This window comes from Acomys russatus, chromosome 15, assembly GCF_903995435.1.
Source record: "Acomys russatus chromosome 15, mAcoRus1.1, whole genome shotgun sequence".
Classification (NCBI taxonomy): Eukaryota; Metazoa; Chordata; class Mammalia; order Rodentia; family Muridae; genus Acomys; species Acomys russatus.
Genome location: NC_067151.1, coordinates 30547363 through 30569985, shown reverse-complemented (window position 1 = coordinate 30569985; position 22623 = coordinate 30547363). Strand labels below are relative to the sequence as shown.

Sequence of the window (22623 nt, the reverse complement as noted above, 5' to 3'; positions counted from 1 at the left end):
ACAGTCTTTAAAAGTAAAATAAAAACACAAATGCAATCAGACAGTGCTTCCTCTTGCTTTCCTGCAGGCATGCTGCCCGTCATCTCCACGAGAGAGCTGTCCAACTTTGAGCTGACCCTCAGCCCTGATGGCACAAGAGTTGGGAACCACAAATGCTCCAACCTGCTGGACTACAATGAAGTGAAGACCCACCACGGCTTCCTGACAAACGCCACGAAGAATCCGGAGGTTATTGGGGAGACCTATCCTTACCAGTACAGTGTACCTGTGAGGGGTTCCAGCACCTTACGCTTCTACCGAAACCTGAACCTGGAGGCCTGTCTGTGGGAGTTTGTCAGCTACTATGACATGTCGGAGCTCCTGGCAGACTGTGGAGGAACCATCGGGACAGATGGCCAGGTACGTGATCTAATATGAGCCTCACAGCTTGGTTCTGTCAATAGATTTCCCCCTCCCCCCAAATCTCAACTGTTATCTCAGTATTGTTAGTCATTACTCACAGAGGGACAGATGGTTGTCATCAATGGTACAAAAACCTATGTCCTAGTACATACTAATGCACAAGAGATACACAAAATCCTCCTCCCGCACCATCAAAAGGACATTGTTAAAACAATAAGAAACAAAGTCTCCGCTTAGGTTATAATTAAAAAAAAAACAAAAACAAAAAAAACTAAAATCTCTATTGGAAATTATAACGAATGTTTGAACTAAAATTCTGAGGTAACAAAAAAGTTATAAAAGGGTCAGATGGGTTAAAGCAGCAAACGTCCTGCAGGATGTACCACATCTTTCAAGAATTCGCCAAGGGAAGTCTAAACTCCTAATGGAAGTGGCAGCTCCTGGAGGCGTATTTCTAAAGGCTGTATGCCTGCTGTATTAAAAGCAAAGGGGAAAGTGTATGGTAACTGCCCGCAAGTTTGTTCCCCACAGCAGAGCTGTGGAACCCGAACTCGGAGATTTCATTTACTGTCGGTGTTGATGGGTGGCCACTCATGATGCCTGGAAGTCAGTGGGCTCGCAAGTTGTTAAGACTTCCCATCCTCAGAAAGCAGACAGAGTCAGTGAATAGCGAGAATTAGTGAAAATCCCTATGAAAGCATCAGTGTAAAGGTGGTGTGAAGTGGGGATGAGCCAATACCATAATCAAGCAAACAGTTGATATTCATTTGCTTCTGATGGATTCTAGCTGTGTGTCTCTGGACACATTAGACAGAGCCCTCATGGATGACAGTCCATTGGGTGCTCCTTTCTCAGTCGGTCTTTGCCAGACGAAGAGGAAAAATAAAAATCAAGAAATGAAAGGAGGGAAGAAAAGAAAACAACCAACCAAACACTACCTCAGCCCTCTCTTTACAGATCCAATACCTTTACCGCTTTCTCACAGCACTTGTGCAGCGGTTCCGAAATCACCGTCTTATGTTCTGGTTGTTCCAGACACAGGATTGGTTGGCATAAAACAAAATAGGGCACAGTCACAGGACTGTCATGTAGTTCAGCAGGGTCTTTGTTGGCTTCACCACAAAATGGAGATACGTCCATCTTTCTTCCATCACTCAGCTCATTTTCACGGTGTACTGTTACCTTCACCCTGCTAAAGCTTATGCAGGCCAACAGCAATGTGTCAAGCTTGCTTTGAAGGCGAGTCTTGCCCATGAGGTGTTTAACTCTTCAGACTAAATCTGGGTACTAAATGCTTGCTTAGACTCTACTTTGATAACTTTTTTATGTTCATTATATTGAATCATTTGAGTCCAGAGACATCTTATGTACAGTGACCTTGAGTCGCTGAAGCTGGTGTTGTTTCTCTCTAGTTGGACTTTGGGTGGTTCGGCTGTTAGACAAGAGCTGGCCCGTTTCAGCCAGGTTTATCCTGCACAAAAGGCCTGTGTAACATACCAGGAATGAGATAGAGCATGCCCTGAGAATTGTCAGTCAGCCAGTTATTTTATCTATCATCTCTATCTATCTATCTATCTATCTATCTATCTATCTATCTACCTATCTATCTATCTATCTATCGATCTCTATCTGTCTGTCTGTCTATCTATCTATCTAGCTAGCTAGCTGTGTGTATGGATATTTTGCCTGCATGTATGTATGTGGTACCCACAGAGGCCAAGAGAAGGAGTCAGATGATCCTCTGGAACTGGAGTTACACGTAGCTCTGTGCTAACATGGGGTGATGGGATTTGAACCTGTATCCTCTGGAAGAGCCGCTAGTGCTCTTAACTACCGAGCCATCTCTCCATCCCCCAGCTTATCCAGTTCCTAACCAGCTCGTGCCAGCTTTTTTCCAGTAGATAGCCAACACATAAGAATCCCTTGTGAGAGGATTTCCCTGCTTTGGCATTATTTGAAAATCTCTAACGGTGGAACCAGGATGATCAACATCACTGGGAAGAACATATTCCATGTAACTCACTGAAGTTTCAGGTACTTTTATGAAATTCCAAAACCTTCCGTGTGACCTGTGTGGTAACAAGCTAGTAGAGCGCATTGCTTATCCTCTAAAAGAAAGCTTAAAGATGGACACCCCACGTACCCTGACATTCTTCCTTGGCTTAAACTGCAATTTTTCTACATCCTATCAATGCCCTCCTGCTTTCTCCCCATTGCACACATGCATAAGGCTGAACCATTGGTGAAGGAAAAGAAATGCAAATTAATATAATAAAATAAATCTAGCCCTCCCAGGCACTCCCTTACTTTTCCTCCACTCATTATTGGTTCTAAGAAAAAAAAGAAAATTAGTCAAGTGGTAGTACTGTCTATAAAAAATAATAATAATAATAATAATAATGGCAGTGGAGATGTGGTAGCTCTGTTGGGAGCTTGTCTGATTTCATGAAACCCTCAGTTTAGCCAACACCACACAGACCAAGAGTAGCTCTGTGCACCTGCAGTCCCAGTACTCACAACTAGAGGTAGGAGTATGAGAAGTGCAAGGCCAGCCTCGGCTACATAAGACACTGTCTCAACCAAAACTAATAACGATGGTGGTGATAGTCATAATAATAATAACTGGTAAATTTATTTTTAAATATGTGCCGTTCACTTTCCTAAACACTTTGTATATATTCATTCTTACCTCACAAAAACTCCACAACAATAAATGTCACACCCACCCAACCCCAGCCCCTTGTTTATACATAAGGAAAGAGAAGCAAGAAAACTCAGATAACTTGCCCAGATTTATGTACCTGGCGTTCCCATGCCAGTAACCCACCATGTGCTTATCTTAACATTTAATTGACCATAAAATGGATGTGGTCACAGCCACTATTATAAGAATGCCAACCGAGTGCCTCCTCTGTTGCGCATAGATAAATGTTGCAGAGCAGCTACCATGAAAACCCTGTGCTAAAATACATCCTCTGCCAAAGAGGTAGAACAAAGCAAATCTAGGTCCTGATGCTGGAGATGCGAGGGTCCTGGTGCTGGAGGTGTGAGGGTCCTTGTGCTGGAGGTGTGATGGTCCTGGTGCTGGGGGGGGGTGAGGGTCCTGGTGCTGGAGGTATTAGGGTCCTGATGCTGGGGGGGTGTGAGGGTCCTGATGGTGGAGGTGTGCGGGCCCTGATGCTGGAGGTGTGCGTGCCCTGATGCTGGAGGTGTGAGGGTCCTGGTTCTGGAGGTGTGAGGGTCCTGGTGCTGGAGGTGTGAGGATTCTGATGCTAGGGGTTGCGAAGGTCCTGGTGCTGGAGGTGTGAGGGTTCTGATTCTGGGGGTTGTGAGGGTCCTGGTGCTGGAAGTGTGAGGGTCCTGATGCTGGAGGGGTGAGGGGCCTAATGCTGCGGGGTGTGCGGGTCCTGGTGCTGGAGGAGTGAGGGGCCTGATGCTGGAGGTGTGATGGGCCTGATGCTGGGGGTTGTGAGGGTTCTGGTGCTGGAGGTGTGCAGCTGAAAGGAAAGCATAATTCCTGGGTTGGTTTTCTAAGTAGCTGAATCATCGGATAAAAAGATTCAGATTTAGAATTTCTTCAGTCTTACAAAGGTTCACATTTCTGAATTTATAACCTGCTAAACTGGTAAAAATAAAGGTGAACCATCCATCCTCTTGACTGGTGGGTTTGGCAGTGACTCTATAGGTTTCTGAACACCCCCAGGTTTGTTTTTCACTCACCAAGAAATGTGCTATAAAGCCCTGGGCAAGCATCTAACAGACAGCACCTCCACCCTCCACCTGTCCTAGAGTTGGCATGTTAGCCTAAGGTAGCACTGTGCAAACAACTTTTATTAACCTGTGCTTGCTACAGCTACCTTTGAAATATTGCTCTGTTGCTACCGTATGTATGTGAATGTGTGTGTGCGCGTGTGCGTGTTTGTGTGTGTTTAAAGTTCTGTCTCTGACACGCAGAATATTCTGCCTCCAGGCTCGCTATTCCAACAGCTTAACCTATAAGAAAGTGTTGCCACGGTGAACAAATGGTTGGGGAAATCCCGGGTTTTTATGTGCTGACAGTGAAGTTTGTTGAGTTTTATCCAGTTTCACTGTAGCTCTCTTCCTCCGGTATCAAAACCTCCTTTTTCAGTTATATATTCACAAAATAGTGGCTTGCCATCTAGTCTGTGCCAGAAAACATCCCAGGGACCTGGTGAGGACCCCATACATACCAGCAAAGGAGACTTGTATAGGCCAAATTATTACTCGTTAAAAGGTTAATAATGTCACCTGTTAAGGAGAAGAATTTTAAGCCAAGCCGGACAGACGCAGTGGCACACACCTGTAATCCCAGCACTCAGGGTGGCAGAGCTATGCAGATCTCTGTGAGTTCGAAGCCAGCCTGGTCTACCAAAAGGACTCCAGGACAGCCAGGGCTACACAGAGACACCTTGTCTCAAAAAAATCAAACCAACAAAACAAAAAAAACAAAGCAAAGAAAAAGCATTTTAAAATTATTTAATTGTATTTAGCTCTAAAACAATCTTTAGTCATAGTCATTAATGTCAAAAATGCAAGGGCAGGTAAAAAAAAAAAAAGAAAAATACAGATTTAATAAATAATCTGCCCTACCTCTATGCATGTCCTGTTTTCTGTTTTGTTTGTTTTGTTTCTGTTTAACTAAGGTTGTTTGAGCATGCAATGAGAAACACTTGACAGAAGCTTTTTAAACTTAGTTTTTTAAACAATTGGAAATTTTGGTGACTTCTCTCTTGAAAACAAATTCTTTGAAAAGTAAAAGGCATTCTTGTCAGTTTTACTGACTGCCGGGCAAGGTAAGAGGCTTGACTCTTGGTAGGCGTGCCACAGCAGGTCACAGAGTGCGACTGGCAGGCATAGCAGGCTAGGGTCTGCTCTTCCGGCGTGAGATTGCAGTATACTCCTGGGGAGACACTCTGTGGTCTGGAAAGGAAGCAAATACTTCTCTCTTAGTTGATTTGTTGGATGAATAAATTTGCCTCCTCTTTACATGTGTGTTTGGCTTACAAATGTGAACATTGAGGCTAGAACGTATGTCAGAGGCCATGTCATTTCATTATTTTACACTCTCTATACTGATTTTCTTGTAAGTAAAGCCACACTAAATCAGTCAGGTGTACCCTCATTCACATAATGTTCATAAAGCATGTTGCTGCCTATTTTTATCAAGTGTATCAAGTTTTATAATACTATTCCAATCAGGATAGCATCATTTCTGAACAAATAAAAGTCAAACAAAGCCCCACCCTTTATCCCACCATGATCAAACACAGGACTCATTCATCTATTTTCAATACACACTTTAATGGCAACAGCCTAATTCTTCTTACACTGTTTTATACACTGCTTTTTAAATTAACGCGAGCATGTTTTTCTATTGAGACAGTCTCACTATGTAGCCCTGGCTGGCTTGGAACTCACTGTGTAGACTGGGTTTGCCATGGAGTCATAGAGATCCACCTGCCTCTGCCTCCCAAGTGCAGGTGTAAGCCATCCTCACCTGCCAGACTCTTAACTTGATGGCTACATGATGCTTTCCTTTTGAGCGTTTCATCATAACATAGTCAACCATTATTTCTATGGTTGTTCATTATATCAAGCGTAATTCTGTATTGCCAACATTCCTTGAAGTTGTCCTCCATTCTACGGAATTAATGGTTTAACACTGATGCCTACTCAGGATCTGTGCCTTCCTCTCTGCTTCCCAGACCTTCAGAAGAGCTGGAATTGGGTAGAAGCCAAGGCCTCTTCCTCCTGAGCACTCTTAGATATGTGTTACTTTAGAGAACTTGGCAGAGACTTTAACTTGAAACGCCCCCTCAACTGAGCAGCTAACTGCTCACTGTGAGACTTGAAGCTCTTTGTGTCTCTTCTATATAGTCACCAATACCTCCAGCTTGGAAGAGGCTTGGGTCAATAAAAGACATAGGAAAACCACATTGCAGCAGGGGGTGGGGGGCATTCCTCACCAATGGCATCCCCGAAGAAGAATTCTAACAGCTCAGAGTGTTCAAGCTTTCAGGTAAATTCCCTGAAACCACATAGTCTACATTCAAGGGCCATGGTTTTTAGTGGTTATTGTTTTTAATGCATGTGGCCTAATTACAAGAGTTGGAATGTGGGGATCTAGAGCTGTGCTGTCCAGTATGGTTGCCATCAATTCTGTGTGGCTACTGAGCCTCTAAATGGAGACAGAATCAGAGTGGAGAGTGTATGTATAATGCTATACTGGCATGCATCCCCATGCCTACCCATCTCACATGCAGAGTGGCAGCCTGGCTTTGCCCCTAGGCAAACAATGCCCTTTCCACATATATGCTTGCCACTCGATAGCATAATATAAATTTGACAATGTATTACTTTCTCCAAGACGTTTACATTTTGGACTTTCCCTTTAAATACTGTGTTAAAAGTGTTATTTGCCTCTGTTAATTAACTTCAAATGTCAATTAGGGCATGTAAGGTCACTCAATTTGGGCCTCGGTTGATTATTTATACCGTTGAAGGTCCTGAGGTAAAGGTTAACCAAAACTGAACACTCTTAAAAGAGGCATCAGAGATAATTGGTTCCACTGCAGTATTGGGTTGAAGAAATAAATAGGCAGGCGACTGAAGGATTGAGATGGCTTCGATTTCAGCACGTGTACCCTCAAGGCAGCAATTCTAAATAGCCAGGAAAACCTGGCCCTAAATAAGAAAAAGTGTACAAGATACAAGTAGATCCTATGTCTAAAAATCATCACACTGAGAGTTAAACAAAATTAAGCCAGGTGTGGGGACAGACACCTATTATGCCAGCACACAGGAGGCTGAGGCAGGAGGATTGTCATGAGCTCTAGACTACATAGTAAGTTCCCAAAAGTTAAATAAAATCAAGTGAGCATTACATAGGATGCTATATTCCAATTATCTGACTAAGAATAAATGCTAAAATTTCCATCCAGAACAGCGTTCTAATAACATTTGATGGAGAGTATGTTGATATTGGCAAAAAATAAAGCTACATTCTTAATTGTGAGTCCGTGCCTATGGCACATGTGCTACCGTGGTACCGAGTCAAGGGCGTCAAGGGTGAGGAACTGCGGATTTAACACACAATAAAACAGCGGGTCCTTCGTACCAAGAGAGCGGCGGCCTTTATTCAGCATCCAAAGAGCCTTTTTATAGGCAGCAAAGCAGGCATGCCACTCGCAGGTGAAATCCCTCAAGAGATGATTGCGCACACGAGGGAAAGTCCCAAGGAAGGGAGGGGTGCGTTCTCAGAGCGGTAACCATGACTAGCTAACCAACATAAACAGACACGGAAGCTGCTAAAAACAGGCTCTGCACACCTGTCTCGATGGGGCCCGGAGCAGACCCCGAGGCTCCTTTCCCTGCAATGGCCTCCCTTGCCTATTTGTCTTAGAGCGGCACTCATTTCCCCAATGATACCCTCATTGGCAACAAGGACATAAGCCTGGCTTGGTATGATCAACTCTGTCTCGAGCTTGTCCAGTCTCCCTTTGAGTACATTCTCTCTTAAGGTGTCCTATCTGGCCACATCTGAAACATGTTTTCCACCGGACTCCCCCAGAAGGTGACTGTCCCTGAACAGCAGAAGCTATTACTTGCCCCATTATGTGAGTAGTATCTATACTTTGGCAAATTTTCAGATAGCCATTCACACTTTTATATTTATAAAGCCTAAGGTCTTCCTGGCAATACTTACTACCATTTTCAAAGGCCAATTGTTTAATAATAGGCATGGCTCCTTCCACATCTCCAAAAATCCTTCCTGCCAATTGCATAAAGCGATAAGCAAATTCCTGGAAGGGCTCCAAGGGTCCCTGGACAACTTTAGACAGCTGTTCTCCTGCCCCCTTATTAGGCAAGGACTTCCAAGCCCTCGTGGGGCAAGTTGCAATCTGCGCATACACAGGTGGGTCATATTGTATCTGGGCACTAAGTTCAGTACACAAACCCATGCCTGCTAGCATATCCACGTTTTTCTGTGGAACCCCAGCTGCTGCATTACGTGCGGCGGTCTGAATACACTGTTCTTGATAATCACTGCGCCAAAGCAAATAATCACCCCCACTGAGGACTGCTCTACACATTTGTAGCCAATCACTAGGTGTTAAGAATTGTCCTGTGAAGGATTCAAAAATGGCAATAGTAAAAGGGGCATGTGGCCCATAAGCCATAACTGCCTCTTTAAGCTGTTTTATGTCTTTAAACTGTCTCTGCATTTGCCCTGGGTTAGTTGGGTGAGGCACTTCAACTACTGGAAAGACTACTCTCCCTGAGGGAGCAAAAGGCTCTGCCAAATATAATTGATTTTGATAATCTGGGTTATACGCCGGGGGCTGCTCTCCTCTAGTTTTTTTCTTTGACCTTACACTCCCTCAACTTCTTCTTGAGGGCCCATATTTCAGAAGTTAAAGTTGCCTCTTCCTCCTCAGAATTAGAAGAAGATATATCAGAGGCAATCTCAGATGGGACCAAATATTTTACAGATTGCTCCTCCTGCACTTCATTCAGGGCAAGTTCCATACTTCCTAGCTGCTGTCTTCTTTTCTCATCTTTGTTTCTAAGCGCATCTCTAACAAGACACCGTAATGAAAAGGTAGTGATAGGAACACTGTTGGACCCTTTGTTTTGTGAAATCCTCTGGAGGTCAGATTTCACCTGATCCCAATCTTGGACATTTAGCTCTCCTGACACCATAAACCAAGGACTACTCAATTCTATTGTTTTTATGAAATCTTTATCAGTCTTATGCTTAATCCCGGTGCCTTGATCCTCTAACAATCTCACTAGTTGATCCACCAGAGCCATGGAAGAACTTGTGGCATCCATTTCCAATACGCCCGTTTCCTACCTCCATGAGGCGCTGGCCAGCTTCCCTGGGCGATCCGTCAGCTTCCTCCCTTCTTTCCCAATCTTCATGGGACCTCTACTTGTGGCGCCTGCGTCACCACAGTACCGAGTCAAGGGCGAGGAACTGTGGATTTAACACACAATAAAACAGTGGGTCCTTCATGCTAAGAGAGCAACGGCCTCTATTCAGCAGCCAAAGAGCCTTTTTATAGGCAGGCATGCCACTCGCAGGTGAAATCCCTCAAGAGGTGATTACGAACACGAGGGAAAGTCCCAAGGAAGGGAGGGGTGCCTTCTCAGAGTGGTAACTATGACTAGCTAACCAAAATAAGCACAGACACGGAAGCTGCTAAAAACAGGACATGCGACAGCAAGACAGGCAGGCAGCCCAGTCGGGCCTGGCTCCCACACATGCCTGAAGCCTAACGTTTTAATTGATGGTTTATTGAAGTTATGGAATAAAATATGAACGTTTTGTTCGTTTTTCGAGACAGGGTTTCCCTGTGTAGCCTTGGCCGTCCTGGACTCGCTTTGCAGACCAGGCTGGCCTCGAACTCACAGAGATCTGCCTGCCTCCCCAAATGCTGGAAATATGCATCTTAGTCACCAGTGGCATCTGGGTTGACAAAGTCACTCTCCCAGATAGCCAGAGAGTCTTAGCTGCCCTTCAGAATTCATTGTTCAGTGGTAGGTAACCATGGCTGCCCCTGAAAAGTACATCTCAAGGTATTCAAGTTACAAGGCATGGATTTATCAGGGAGAGGAAATATTCACATTCCATGGGTGGGAACCAAACAAGTTGCTAACCCGGGTAGGTGCTTCTTTTTCACTACGTGTGTTTTCTTTATTGAGTTGGATTGCCTGTGTGTGATTTGAGGACTTAGCTCTTAACGCCACAAGAGTGCGATGTCTCATGGTGTGGTTCTCATGACCTAAATGCATGTCCAGTCCCTGTGTCGACTCTGTAGACCACTTCCAACAGCCAGATTAGAACTTTCAAGAAGAGTCAGCTGACCATTTCCTCTTGCACAGAGAGGCAATGTGATGCTTGTGCTGGTCCTTAGAGTGTTTGGAGATTAAAATACAGTAATTTCTGTTAGGCAGTCTTAGGACCTCTCTACCTTGGGTGGAATATAGCAAAGTGTCGGAGTGAGGAACACAGGCTAGTAACTATGTTCCAACTTCCACTGGCCACTCCCGAGGTGCAGAGAATTCTGCAGAGGGGGCTGAGAGATGGAGAGATGGCTCAGTGGTTAAGAGCACTGCCTGCTCCTGCAGGGCTTAGCTCAGAGCACCCCCAGCGTGGCTCACAACTGTCTGTAGCTCCAGTTGCAGGGAACTTGGTGCCTTCTCACTTCTGTGGGCGCCAGGCATGCAGCATGTGGTGTACATGCACACATGCAAGCAAAACACTCATGCTATAAAATAAAAGTAATTTTTCAAAAATTCTGATGGGCTTGCCTAATTATTTGCTTTTTAGCCACCATCCATCCACCCGTCAGACCACATTGCATACATACACATACAATTATGAGAATGAAAATACTAAACAGTGTTTATTAGTAAGCAGCACATTGTCTGAAATTTGCTAGGTACTTCCTATGGGTTAATTTATCCTCCTGACCTCCCTAGCCCCATCTTCTGACTACCTACCAAAAGACAGAAAATATAAAATTCAAAAACCAGTTCATGTAATTGTTTTCAGACATGATAACTGAATTATGTCATTGCTAAATATGTTTCTTTCCTTTCTTTAATGCTTATCCTAACTTCCTCTATACGTTTAAAAAATAGTTCACGGGTGCACTTTTTGCACAATAGTTCCAAGCTGGTAGCAAGTCACAGCCATTCTCTGGTAAGGACCAATAAAGTAGAATATAGCTATCTATCTGGCTGATATCCCATAATAGAAGGGAGTGAAGCACTGAAAGAGGTACAACCGACAAGATTCATTTCTACATGTTCAGAAGACACGCCGCCTGTGAGAGAGTGACTGCTCCCGGGTACAAGATTCCCGTTAAAGTAATGAAAAATTCCTGAAATTAATTGGGGTGGTGCTTGCATGGCTCCTTGCCTACATCAGAAAACTATTCTGGGTGAATTGTGTGGTGTGAGACCCGTATCTTGATAAAGTTGCTCATACTTAGATGAAAATCGTGTTTATTTTAAAGAGTGTTGGTACATACATCCCTGTTGTATTCGAAGTGAGGAAAACCAGTGTTGTGAATGACTATCACTTAATTTCTTTCATTGCACAAAATCTTCAGTGAAGTGACAAGAGATGGCGTTTTGCAAAAGCGGGATGATTTGGGGAACACTGACAGGAATGACTTCATCGTTTTAGGTCCTAAACCTAGTGCAGTCCTACGTGACCCTTCGAGTTCCTCTGTACGTTTCCTATGTGTTCCATTCCCCTGTTGGGGTGGGAGGCTGGCAGCATTTCGACTTGAAGTCAGAACTGCGGCTCACGTTCGTGTACGACACTGCCATCTTGTGGAACCACGGGATCGGCAGCCCCCCAGAGGCCGAACTCCAAGGTGGGTTGGTGTGTGACTGAACAGTATTCCATTGTGTAAACGAACCACAGTTTCTTTATCCATTCTTACCTATTGTAATTATTCAGGAAGATAATTCTGTTTTTGATGCGTGTAAAAATAATACAGTCCCCTTTCAAAACCTTTGTTTTCATAGTCACTAATAATGTGACTTTTTAAGCCTTTGCCAAGGAAAGCTTGTTTGACAAGATCATACCAATGCCTCAGACTTTGTGGGATGTGTAACTATGAAGTTTAACTTCTTAATTTCAGGCATATTTTGCTCTGTATTGTAAGTGACTGGTTGTTTATATCATCTGTAACACAATCCATATATTTGTCTGGCTTCTACTAAATACAGGGATTTCAGCTGAAAAAAAAAATGGGAATAAAATCAAGGGGGGGAAGTTACACATTTTGCTTCTGCAATGCCAGAGGGCCACATTAAAGTCCACTGGTAAACCCTGCCTGGGATTCTAGTTCTGACCCTCCAGCTAATTAATTGTAATCTGTGTATCCTCAAGCACACTGCTTAAACCTGAGGCTTTAGTTTCCTCTGCGGCACAGACAACGCTTCTGTCGCCTTCTGATTAAAACTCTATCATTCTGGGACACCGTAGACAAATGTCGCAGAACATTAGAGCTCAGAGCTCGAGCCCTGCAGCATCCGTAGGGCTGTAGGTACCCATGTGGGAATCGTGGAGTCTAGACGTTAGCTAGGCATGTGGCTAGCATCTGTCATCCCAGCCCGTCAGAGGATCAAGCAGGAGGGTCGCTGTTGGTCTGAGGACAGCCTGGGCTACGTAGTGAGACTGGTTCGGGAATAAAAATGATGGTGATGATGATGATAATGGTGGTGATGGTGATGGTGATATTGATTAAAAGTAAGCAAAGCCTGTGAGTGTCAAGCTAGCTGACCCAGGGACAGAATTTGTGCGCTGTTTTCCTTTCAGACTCACATTACCCTGCTGAGTCAATGAACATCTCCATCACTCCAACGTGACATTTTCTCAGCCAGGAAGACAGAAAAAAACTGATCTCACATCTGAAGTGTCATTCCACCATATAGGACAGATTAAAATTCTCTTAGAGCTATGAGGAACGTGCAGTGACCACCCTGGACAGCCAAGCCAGATGGCATCAAGGGATTTAACTCCCTTTATGTGTATCTTAGAAGATACATATAAAAATAAATATCTTCCCCCCCCCTCATTTAAGTGGAAGAGGGGGTTGGGAGAACCTTACCAGGCTGACTGTGTAGCCCAGGCTAGCCTCTCACAACCCTAACTCTTCAGTGCTGTAGAGGTATTTGAAACCTCGAGTCAGGTTTTAATCAGCTTGTTAAATAGGCAAGGGTGGTAGTTGAGCATAATCAGGGTTTTCTTTCATCAATTCTGCAGCTGTTCTGGAGAGCTCACACGGGTCCCACTTACATGTCTCAAGGTCTACAGCTTCAACAAGGCCATTTGTCCCTTATCTCAAATTACAGCTTTGTTTTTGCAAACTGAAACTGTTTTTTAAAATGTATCATAATCATCTGTGTATCTTATAGTGTCCTGACTCATATTAAGTAATATTTTGCCCCCATTTATCCTTATCAAAGAATCGTTGTTGCTGTTGTTTAGAACTCATCTGATAATAGCTGTTCATAGAAAGTTAAGAGTCTATACATTAGGCCAAGTAGGTTAGGAAAAAAAATCTATGCGTGAAGGTCTCTGGCCACCTGTTTTTACCTTCCCTCTGTAGGCTCTCTCTATCCGACCAGCATGCGCATTGGTGAGGAGGGACGCCTGGCTGTAAACTTCAAGACCGAGGCTCAGTTCCATGGCTTATTTGTGCTGTCACATCCTGGTAAGCCTTGTTGGTGGGCAGCCTGTGGTGGTGGGCACCACAGGACAGCATGTACATCTTCATAGCCACACAGGTCTCAACATGCTTCCCGCTCAGCTTTGAAGGCCTTCATTTCATGTGTTATATGTGTGTAATTATGTCCTTAATGCTTGGCCATCATTCATCTATCTCCTACCCTTTAGAAATGTATCACCCCAGAATACTTGTAAAAGAAAACCGGACTGGGGATTTTTTTTTTTTTAATGAGAAGTTTTCCTTTGATAAAATGCACAGACTAACAGTCCTTTTCTGTGCTTTGTTTCTATGACACAAAAACCTCACTTCAGTCGATTCATGTTGCCAGCACTTTTCTGCTCAGCTTTTTTCTAGGTCTGTAAGAAACTTTAATGGAGACAGGCAGTTTTCTTAACTGCGCTTGGTAGAGACTGGACAAGCAGTTCCTGGCTGTGCTTTGAATATTAATAAGACGTGTCAATGAAGTCGTATTTGTTTGTTTTACAAAGGCTATTTCACTAGAAATGGAACATTTTTCTTTGACTTTCCACATTGCCCAGTTGGTTTCCCATCTTTTGGGCTGAAAAGGCAAGTGGTTCAGGGACCATGTTCACAGCCATCCTCTTCTGGGCACAAGCTCTGAGAAAGGAGAAAACAGAGCTGAGTGTTTGAGACGAGAAGAAGGCTCATTGTAATTTTTTTAAAGTGGATTAAGCTGTGAGAAACAGAACCAAAAGGGATCCTATGTCTGCATTGTGACGACGAGGAAGCAGCATTTCCTGAACTTTGCAGTCTCTTCAAAGTGCCCTTGTCTCTAAGGAACTGGATCTGTGATTAGCCCTGTTGCAGGCAATCTAATTGGAATTAAAGTTCGTTCATAAGATGCCTTTGCTGATGGGATATTTTAAGTTTAGCACATGGCTTTGGCGTGCTATTCCAGCAATCACCCAGCGTCGCTTGCCCTACATTGACTCCCTGGAGAAGCCCTGAGCACCTACCTTTTGACTGAATTACATAGATCAGAAAAGATAGTACATTTAGAATTCAAAGTCACACAGCCTATCTGGGTGACCTCGGAAGAGTCCCATAGTCACTGTCTGCCCAGGTTTTTTTTTCCCCATCTTTGAAATGAGGGAAAGTGTACCATTCAGAAGACTTGTAAGAAATAATTAAATCCTAGGTGATCGTGTACCTTGAAAACTACACTGTTGTAGAACTTTTCAATTTAACCTCTGGCCCACTGTGACTTTTGGTACTTTTCCAGCCTCCTTCACCAGCTCATTGATCGCGTCAGCTGACCATCCAGGTCTCACTTTCACCCTCCGCCTCATACGCAGCGAACCAACCTATAACCAGCCCGTCCAGCAATGGAGTTTCATGTCAGACTTTGCAGTAAGTGTGACCAAGGACTTTCTCTGCTGTCTTCTGATGACACACTGCACACTTCAAAGTGAAAATGCCTTCTCTTCTCCTCAAAGGTTCGCGACTACTCAGGTACCTACACGGTAAAGTTGGTGCCCTGTACCGCCCCATCCAACCAGGAGTACCGTCTGCCGGTCACCTGCAACCCCAGAGAGCCTGTCACCTTTGACCTTGACATTCGATTCCAACAGGTATGGCTCACAGGGCTAGCAGAATGAAGTCTACTTTGTTCAAGTCATAGTTTTCTTTTTTTTTTAATTTGTATACTTTTATTATTTTTATACATTATATTTATTTAATGTATTTGTATATTTTTTCTTTTTTTCCTTTTTATTAATTCATTCATATTACATCTCAATAGTTATCCCATCCCTTGTATCCTCCCATTCCTCCCTCCCTCCCGCTTTCCTCCTATTCCCCTCCCCTATGACTGTGACTGAAAGGGACCTCCTCCCCTGTATATGCTCAGAGGATATCAGGTCTCTTCTTGGTAGCCTGCTATCCTTCCTCTGAGTGCCACCGGGCCTGCCCATCCAGGGGACGTGGTCAGATGTGGAGCACCAGAGTTCATGAAGTCACGGTTTTCTTGACTCAATACATAGGTCTTCACCAGTGGGTGACCTTTAATTCTCGAAGACTATGAAAAAAGGAAATTGTACAAGAAGGAACCAAGGGAGAGAAAAGGGAAAAGGGATTTTCTTTTATCTGATGTCAGTTTCCAACATAAAAATCATAGTCTCAGGGCATGTGAGGACTAACTAGCTGTTACCTGGCCTTACTTTCCTGCAATTTGCTATCTTGGAGGTGTGACAACTTTCAGTAGGAGTCTACACTTCATCTTGTTCTCAGTCTTCAAGAGAATCCACCTCTTAGTACATAACTGGCCGTAGGTATTTGTAAACCTCAAACACCAGCCTTGGTCCAAGGATTTATACTGTCAGCCTCATGCTGACCGTGATACTCGCAGACACTTTACACAGTTGCCATACTCAGCCCATAGATATGAACGCACGTGACACCACTTACTCCCACTCAAAAAAAAAATGGCTTAAAGTCACCACCCTTGTTCCTCAAAAGCATAATTAGAATGGCAGTTCTTTAAGCTACTTTGGGTGGATAGCAAAATTTCAAGGCAGAGTTCTGCATGGCAGCATGAGATGATAATGTGCCTGTGAGCACTGTGCGTGCTTGTGCACATCAGACTCACCGGTACATAAAAAGGTTTTTCCCTTGTTTTAGGTCAGTGATCCAGTGGCAGCTGAGTTCAGCCTGAACACCCACATGTATCTGCTGTCTAAGAAGAGTCTCTGGTTGTCTGATGGGTCCATGGGATTTGGGCAGGAGAGTGACGTTGCTTTTGCAGAAGGTAACACTCACCAAGTGAGATTGTGGTTTTGTTGTCCTGTGTGTGCGTGATATCCTGTTGTCTTGTGTGTGATGTTTTGTTGTTCTGTGTGTGTGTGTGTGTGTGTGTGTGTGTGTGTGTGTGTGTGAGATGTCCTGTTATTCTGTGTGTGTGTGTGAGATGTTCTGTTGTCCTGTGCATTTGTGTGTGGGGGGCTATTATCCTGTGTGCGTGATGTCATGTTGTCCTGTACGTCTGTGATGCTCTTTTGGCCTCTGTGTGTGTGTGTGTGTGTGTGTGTGTGTGTGTGTGTGTGTGTATCTGTGTGTGTGTGATGTTCTATTGTTCTGTGTGTGTGTGTGATGTCTGGTTATCGTGTGTGTGTGTGTGTGTGTGTGTGTGTGTGTGTGTGTGTGTATCTGTGTGTGTGTGATGTTCTGTTGTTCTGTGTTTGTGTGTGATGTCTGGTTATCGTGTGTGTGTGTGTGTGTGTGTATGATGTGTATGTGTGTGTATGGTGTGTGTGATGTTCTGTTCTTCTCTGTGTGTATATGTGTGTGTGATGTCCTGTTATCCTGTGTGTGTGTGTGTGTGTGTGTGTGTGTGTGATATCCTGTTGTTCTCTGTATGTATGATGTCCCACTGTCCTGTGTGTCTGTAATTTTCACCCCATAGGTGAAAAATGTGCTTCTCTTGTTTGGTGCTGTGTGCTCAGCTCCTAGTAAGTTATGTGGTGTAGCCAAGTGCTGCAGCTACAGCTGGTGAGATGGTGCATTGTCAGGAGCACCCTTAAACCTACCTTCAAAAACCAGTAAACTCAATTAGGCTTTTTATTGATATTTTCTTTGTTAGTGTTATTTTGTATTAGTGAACATCTCACCAACTAATTAACTCCTGTAAACTGGACTTCAGCCACAAATGTCAAGTTATAGTGCTTTGGTTCTCTATGCTCAGTCTATGGGGGTGTCCCCCTCTGAGTCCCAGGGACTCAGATCCTGAAGCCAACGAACACAGAGAGGTTCTGTGTCATGACAGGTTAGGGAGCAAAAGAAATAATCTGTGTCGCTGTCACTAATAGTTTGTAGCGTCACCTCATATAACAGAATTGCATTCCCATCTCTGTTTTAGGTGATGTGATTTATGGTCGTGTCATGGTGGACCCTGTCCAGAACCTTGGTGATTCCTTTCACTGCAGTATTGAGAAGGTGTTCTTATGCACAGGGGATGATGGCTATGTGCCAAAGTACAGCCCAGCGAATGAAGAGTACGGCTGCCTGGCTGATTCGCCTTCGCTCTTACATAGATTCAAAATTGTGGTAAGTGCTTTGGCCCAATGAGCTGTATCGTGTGTCAAGCATAAGGTGTCTCATCTCACACTTTAAATCAATATTATCATTTTGCTTAAATCACATAGTGGCATTTTATGATGCTCTGTACTGGCCTAAAATTACAGAACTTTCTGTTGTTGCAAACTTGGCATTGCCTCCAGACATAATCATCTTCCTTCTTGCTTTAAGGATAAGGCTCAGCCAGAGACACAGGCGACCAGCTTTGGAGATGTCCTGTTTAATGCCAGACTGGCAGTGGATGACCCTGAAGCCATTCTCTTAGTGAATCAGCCTGGATCAGATGGTTTTAAAGTCGACTCCACACCACTCTTTCAAGTAGGTCCAGCCATCCAGTTACTATGTAACCGTGGTTGAGTACCTAACACTGCTGCCTTGGGCATATCATAGAAAGATGGAAATAAGAGCAGTCCTGCATGGGGAATGAGAAGAGTGAGAGTGCTTGATGTCACAGGAAGTCTACCTATTGCTACCTTGTTAAAGTATTGATATAAGACTGTGTAATAGTGGCTGGAGAGATGGCTCCGTGGTTAAGAGCACTGGCTGGTCTTGTAGGAGAGCTCGATTCAATTCCTACCACCCACATGTTAGCTCACAAAACCAACTGTAACTCCACAGCCAGAGGATCTAACTCCCTCTTCTGTCCTTCTCATGCATGTGTCACATAAACATATAGGCAGGCAAAACATACCAATGCACATAAAATAAACATAACTAACTAAATATTTGCTATTTATTTATTTTATTAATTTATTCATATTACATCTCAGTGGTTATCCCGTCCCTTGTATCCTCTCGTTCCTCCCTCCCTCTCATTTTCCCCTTACTCCTTTCCCCTATGATGGTGACTGAGGGGGACCTCCTCCCCCTGTATGTGCTCATAGTATATCAAATCTCTTCTTGGTAGCCTGCTATCCTTCCTCTGAGTGCCACCAGATCTCCCCATCAGAATGGCTAAGATAAAAAATTCAAGCAACACCACATGGTGGCGAGAATGTGGAGAGAGAGGAACACTCCCTCATTGCTGATCAGAATGCAAACTAGTTCAGCCACTTTGGAAATCTATCTGGCACTATCTCAGAAAACTGGGAATAGGGCTTCCCCAAGATCCAGCTATTCCACTCCTTGGAATATTCCCAGAAGATGCTCTAGCACACAAGAAAATTTGCTCAACCATGTTCATAGCAGCCTTATTCATAATAGGCAGATCATGGAAACAGCCTAAGTGTCCCTCAGTAGAAGAATGGATAAAGAAACTGTGGTACATTTACACTATGGAATACTACTCAGCTATTAAAAACAAGGAATACCCGAAATTTGTGGACAAATGGATTGAACTATCTATCTATCTATCTATTTATTTATTTATTTATTTATTTTTGGTTTTTCGAGACAGGGTTTCTCTGTGTAGCCTTGGCCATCCTGGACTCACTTTGTAGACCAGGCTGGCTTTGAACTCACAGCGATCCGCCTGCCTCTGCCTCCCGAGTGCTGGGATTAAAGGCGTGCGCCACCACGCCCGGCTGTTATCTATTTATTTTTGAAACACTGTTTCTCTGTGTGGTACTGGGTTGTCCTAGAACTCACTCTGTAAACCGGGCTGGCCCCCTGCTCACGGAGATCCACCTGCTTCTGCCTCCCGAGTGCTGGGATTACAGGCATGCACCACTACTGCCTGGCATTTAAAAAAAAAAAAAAAAAAAGAATGTGTAATGACTCTTATTCAGCTTACAATGCATCTGACTGTTGGGCACTTTACTTTTTTTATTCAAAGCTTCCTTCCTGCATTTTTACGGTATATCTTTTTGAAATAAGGTCTTATATGAATTGATAGGCTCAGAAAAGCAATCATGAACAAGAAATAAACATCCAGTCATGAAGGTTCCATAGACCAAGATGAAAAATTCTGACCCAGAAAGGGAAAGTCGAGACAGATGCAGGTGGTTACAGTGATGCTGGATAGCCAGGGTCAAGGTCTAGATATGTGCTGACATCATGACACCTTGGAGCACAACTGTCTTCTTTAGGATTTTTACTGAGAACTACCCAAACAAGATTTTATCGTACAGGGGAAATGAGTTATTTTCACCTCAACCTCGGGAAAGAGTGACTGTGTGGTGGGGGAGTGGGGGGTGTATGTAGTGGGGGGGGGGCGGGGAATGGGTGTGGGTGGTATGTGTACAAGAGAGAGGGAGGGAGGGAGGGAGGGAATGAAGGAGGGAGAGGAGAGAGCATATACCCACATTACAAGGTATGTGCATGTACATATATGTGCACCTGAATATGGAAGGCAGAGAACACTGTGGGTTCCCTTCTCACTGCCCTGAGCTCACAAGAAGCCTTGGCTGGCTGGGGAGCAAGCCCCACGGGGGTCCAATAATATCCATATCCCTAATACTGGGACTGTGGTTGTTGGCCCCATGCCCATCCTTTTTACTTAGGCTCTGAGGCTCAAACTCAGGTCCTTGTGCTTATAAGGCAAGCATTCTACCAACTGAGCTATCTCCAAGGAAGGACGTTAAAAAAAAAAAAAAAAAAAGCCCATTTTTTTCCTTTGAATTCTTTCAAACAAGTATTCTATCGTTTTTATTCTGAACTCTCATAACAGCTCACTTCACTAAATCTTGAATACACGCCCAAATTATCAGAAAAAGATTCCTTTTCCAAGCTCTGGAAAAGCTTAAAACCTGATTTTCCATCCGGGTGTGGTAGTGCATAACCTTTATCCCAGCAACTTAGGAGGCAGAGGCTGGCAGATCTCCATGAGTTCCTGGTCAACCTAGTCTACACAGTGACATCTTCTAGGCACCCAGGGCTACATGGTGAGACTCTGTCCCACAAAAGAAACAAAGACCTGATTTCCCAACTCCATGATTCCCCATGCATATACGTATGCTGCTGAAGCTGTGAGCTGTGAGCCGTGGTTCTGCCTTTAGCGTTCACTAGGTGAAAGAGGTAGAGCAAAACACCAAGCTCTATGTCCCTATTCACTTAGGTTTTAAAATTAATAAGATAGACTAAGAGATCAAAAAAAAATCATTTTATAATGTTCACTGTGACTACAAATACACTAAGTACGCGGTCACCTAAGAGTGGCACGGGATGGCCCGAGGGCATATGTCTATGGTGCAGCACTTGTCTATCATGTATAAGAGCCAGAGGTTGATCCCCCAACTGCAAAAATAACAAGGGGGAGTTACATAGAGTGTATCGTGCAATTGGCTCTATACAGAGCCGGTCACAGCAGAGTGTGGTATAGACTAATTCAAAGACAAAATGGCCGTTTATTATGACCTCGGCATTAATGTCTCTTGCAGATAATCCTGAGCTGGGTGCACAAGGAATTTCCTTTCCTAACACTAGGCTTGTGTTTTCTAGGTGGCCTTGGGCCGAGAATGGTACATACACACAATCTATACAGTCAAATCAAAGGACAGTACCCATCGAGGCATTGGCAAGAGGAGCCTGGAGTTCCGGTACCACTCCGTGGTACAGCAGGGACAGCCCCAGACAACTACCAGGAGCTGGAAGAAGAGAGCAGCCAGGAGCGCACCCTCACTGGCGGGGGAAATCGGAGCTGAGAACAACCGGGGAACAAATATCCAGCATATCTCCCTGGACCGCCGTGACAAGAGGCAGGTCCCCCATGGAAGAATTCCTCCTGATGGCATCCTGCCCTGGGAGCTCAATAGTCCCAGCGCTGACATCAGCCTTGTCACTGTCCTAGGAGGTATCGCGGTGGGATTGCTCACTGTCTGCCTGGCCGTAGCTGTAGCGGTCGTGTGCAAGAACAAGAGGATCAGGGGCAAGCATGCTCCCAAGGGCTCTGGGAGCACGGAGCCCATGATGGCCCCACAGAACCAATGTAACGACAGCTCGGAGGTGTGAAAACCTTCTCTTCATGGGCCTCGGAAGACTGTGAGGGATACCCAATGGCTTGGGATCATCTGCAGAGAGCTGAGGACTTTCTGTGACAAAGGTGCTCAGAGTCCCTATGTTAAAAGATTTTTCACTTGAACTCCATTGCATCGTGCAGGCATCAAAGGACAAATTCAGGCCACTTCTTTCCTGCTGCCAAGAAGGCATCCAGGATGCTTAGAGCCTTGGCTGGCTGGCAGGGGAGGTGCTTCTGGTTTTAGGCATCGGTAGAGATGAACCTACTCAGAGGTGCTTAAGGACTCTCTGGGAAGTCTGAGAGATGTTAGCCATTACTCTCTTGTTACTTTAGTGTGAATTTTGAAGATGCAATTCTCACATTGTCTATTCTTTGTATAACTGAAAGGTTTGAATTGGTAGTTCAGGAAGGTGATGAACACACTGTTATGACAAGTTTTCTAATCCATGAAGATAGCGCGAAGTCATGACTAGGGCCAGCTCAACCCACAAATCACCTCTTACTATTGGGAAAACATAGAAGGAATGAGTAGAAAAAAAGGGAAACTCATTTGGATCTGAATTGCTTCTCATTTCCCTCAGACCTCCTTTGTCTCGTTTGCTTATTTAACATTAACTTAAAACCAAAGAATATATTAATTCTGGAAATGATTTTAAGAGACTGATATGTTGGGTAGATATTAGCAGCCAAGCTCTTGCTACTTGGCCTCACTGGTTGTAGTTGTAGAGATGTAGACGTGACTATGAAGAGACTACAAAGAGTTGGTCAGCACAGGACAAACGCTCTCAAGAACTGAGATGCTTGCAATATTGAACCCATAAATAATGAGAAACATCTTTACCAACGGTGAAGGGTGAGAGTGCTATTTATTTATTAACACGCTATGTACAACCAGGATGCCTCGTAGGCGTGCTTTCTAGAACAGTGGATGCAAGTGAGACTAGTCTTTGAGTAATA

General features: G+C 44.2%; 1 protein-coding gene across 1 annotated transcript in view; it reads left to right on the top strand.

Moving 5' to 3' along the window:
* Positions 1-22400, top strand: part of Frem2 (FRAS1 related extracellular matrix 2) — a 135295-nt gene extending 112895 nt beyond the window's left edge. The window contains exons 16-24 of the mRNA XM_051157132.1: positions 68-399; positions 11624-11816; positions 13560-13664; positions 14923-15050; positions 15137-15271; positions 16320-16446; positions 17554-17741; positions 17943-18089; positions 21150-22400. Of these exons, the coding sequence (XP_051013089.1) occupies positions 68-399; positions 11624-11816; positions 13560-13664; positions 14923-15050; positions 15137-15271; positions 16320-16446; positions 17554-17741; positions 17943-18089; positions 21150-21659 (1865 nt within the window). The 3' untranslated portion in view covers positions 21660-22400. The remainder of the gene's footprint in view (positions 1-67; positions 400-11623; positions 11817-13559; positions 13665-14922; positions 15051-15136; positions 15272-16319; positions 16447-17553; positions 17742-17942; positions 18090-21149) is intronic.
* The last annotated feature ends 223 nt before the right edge of the window (positions 22401-22623 follow it).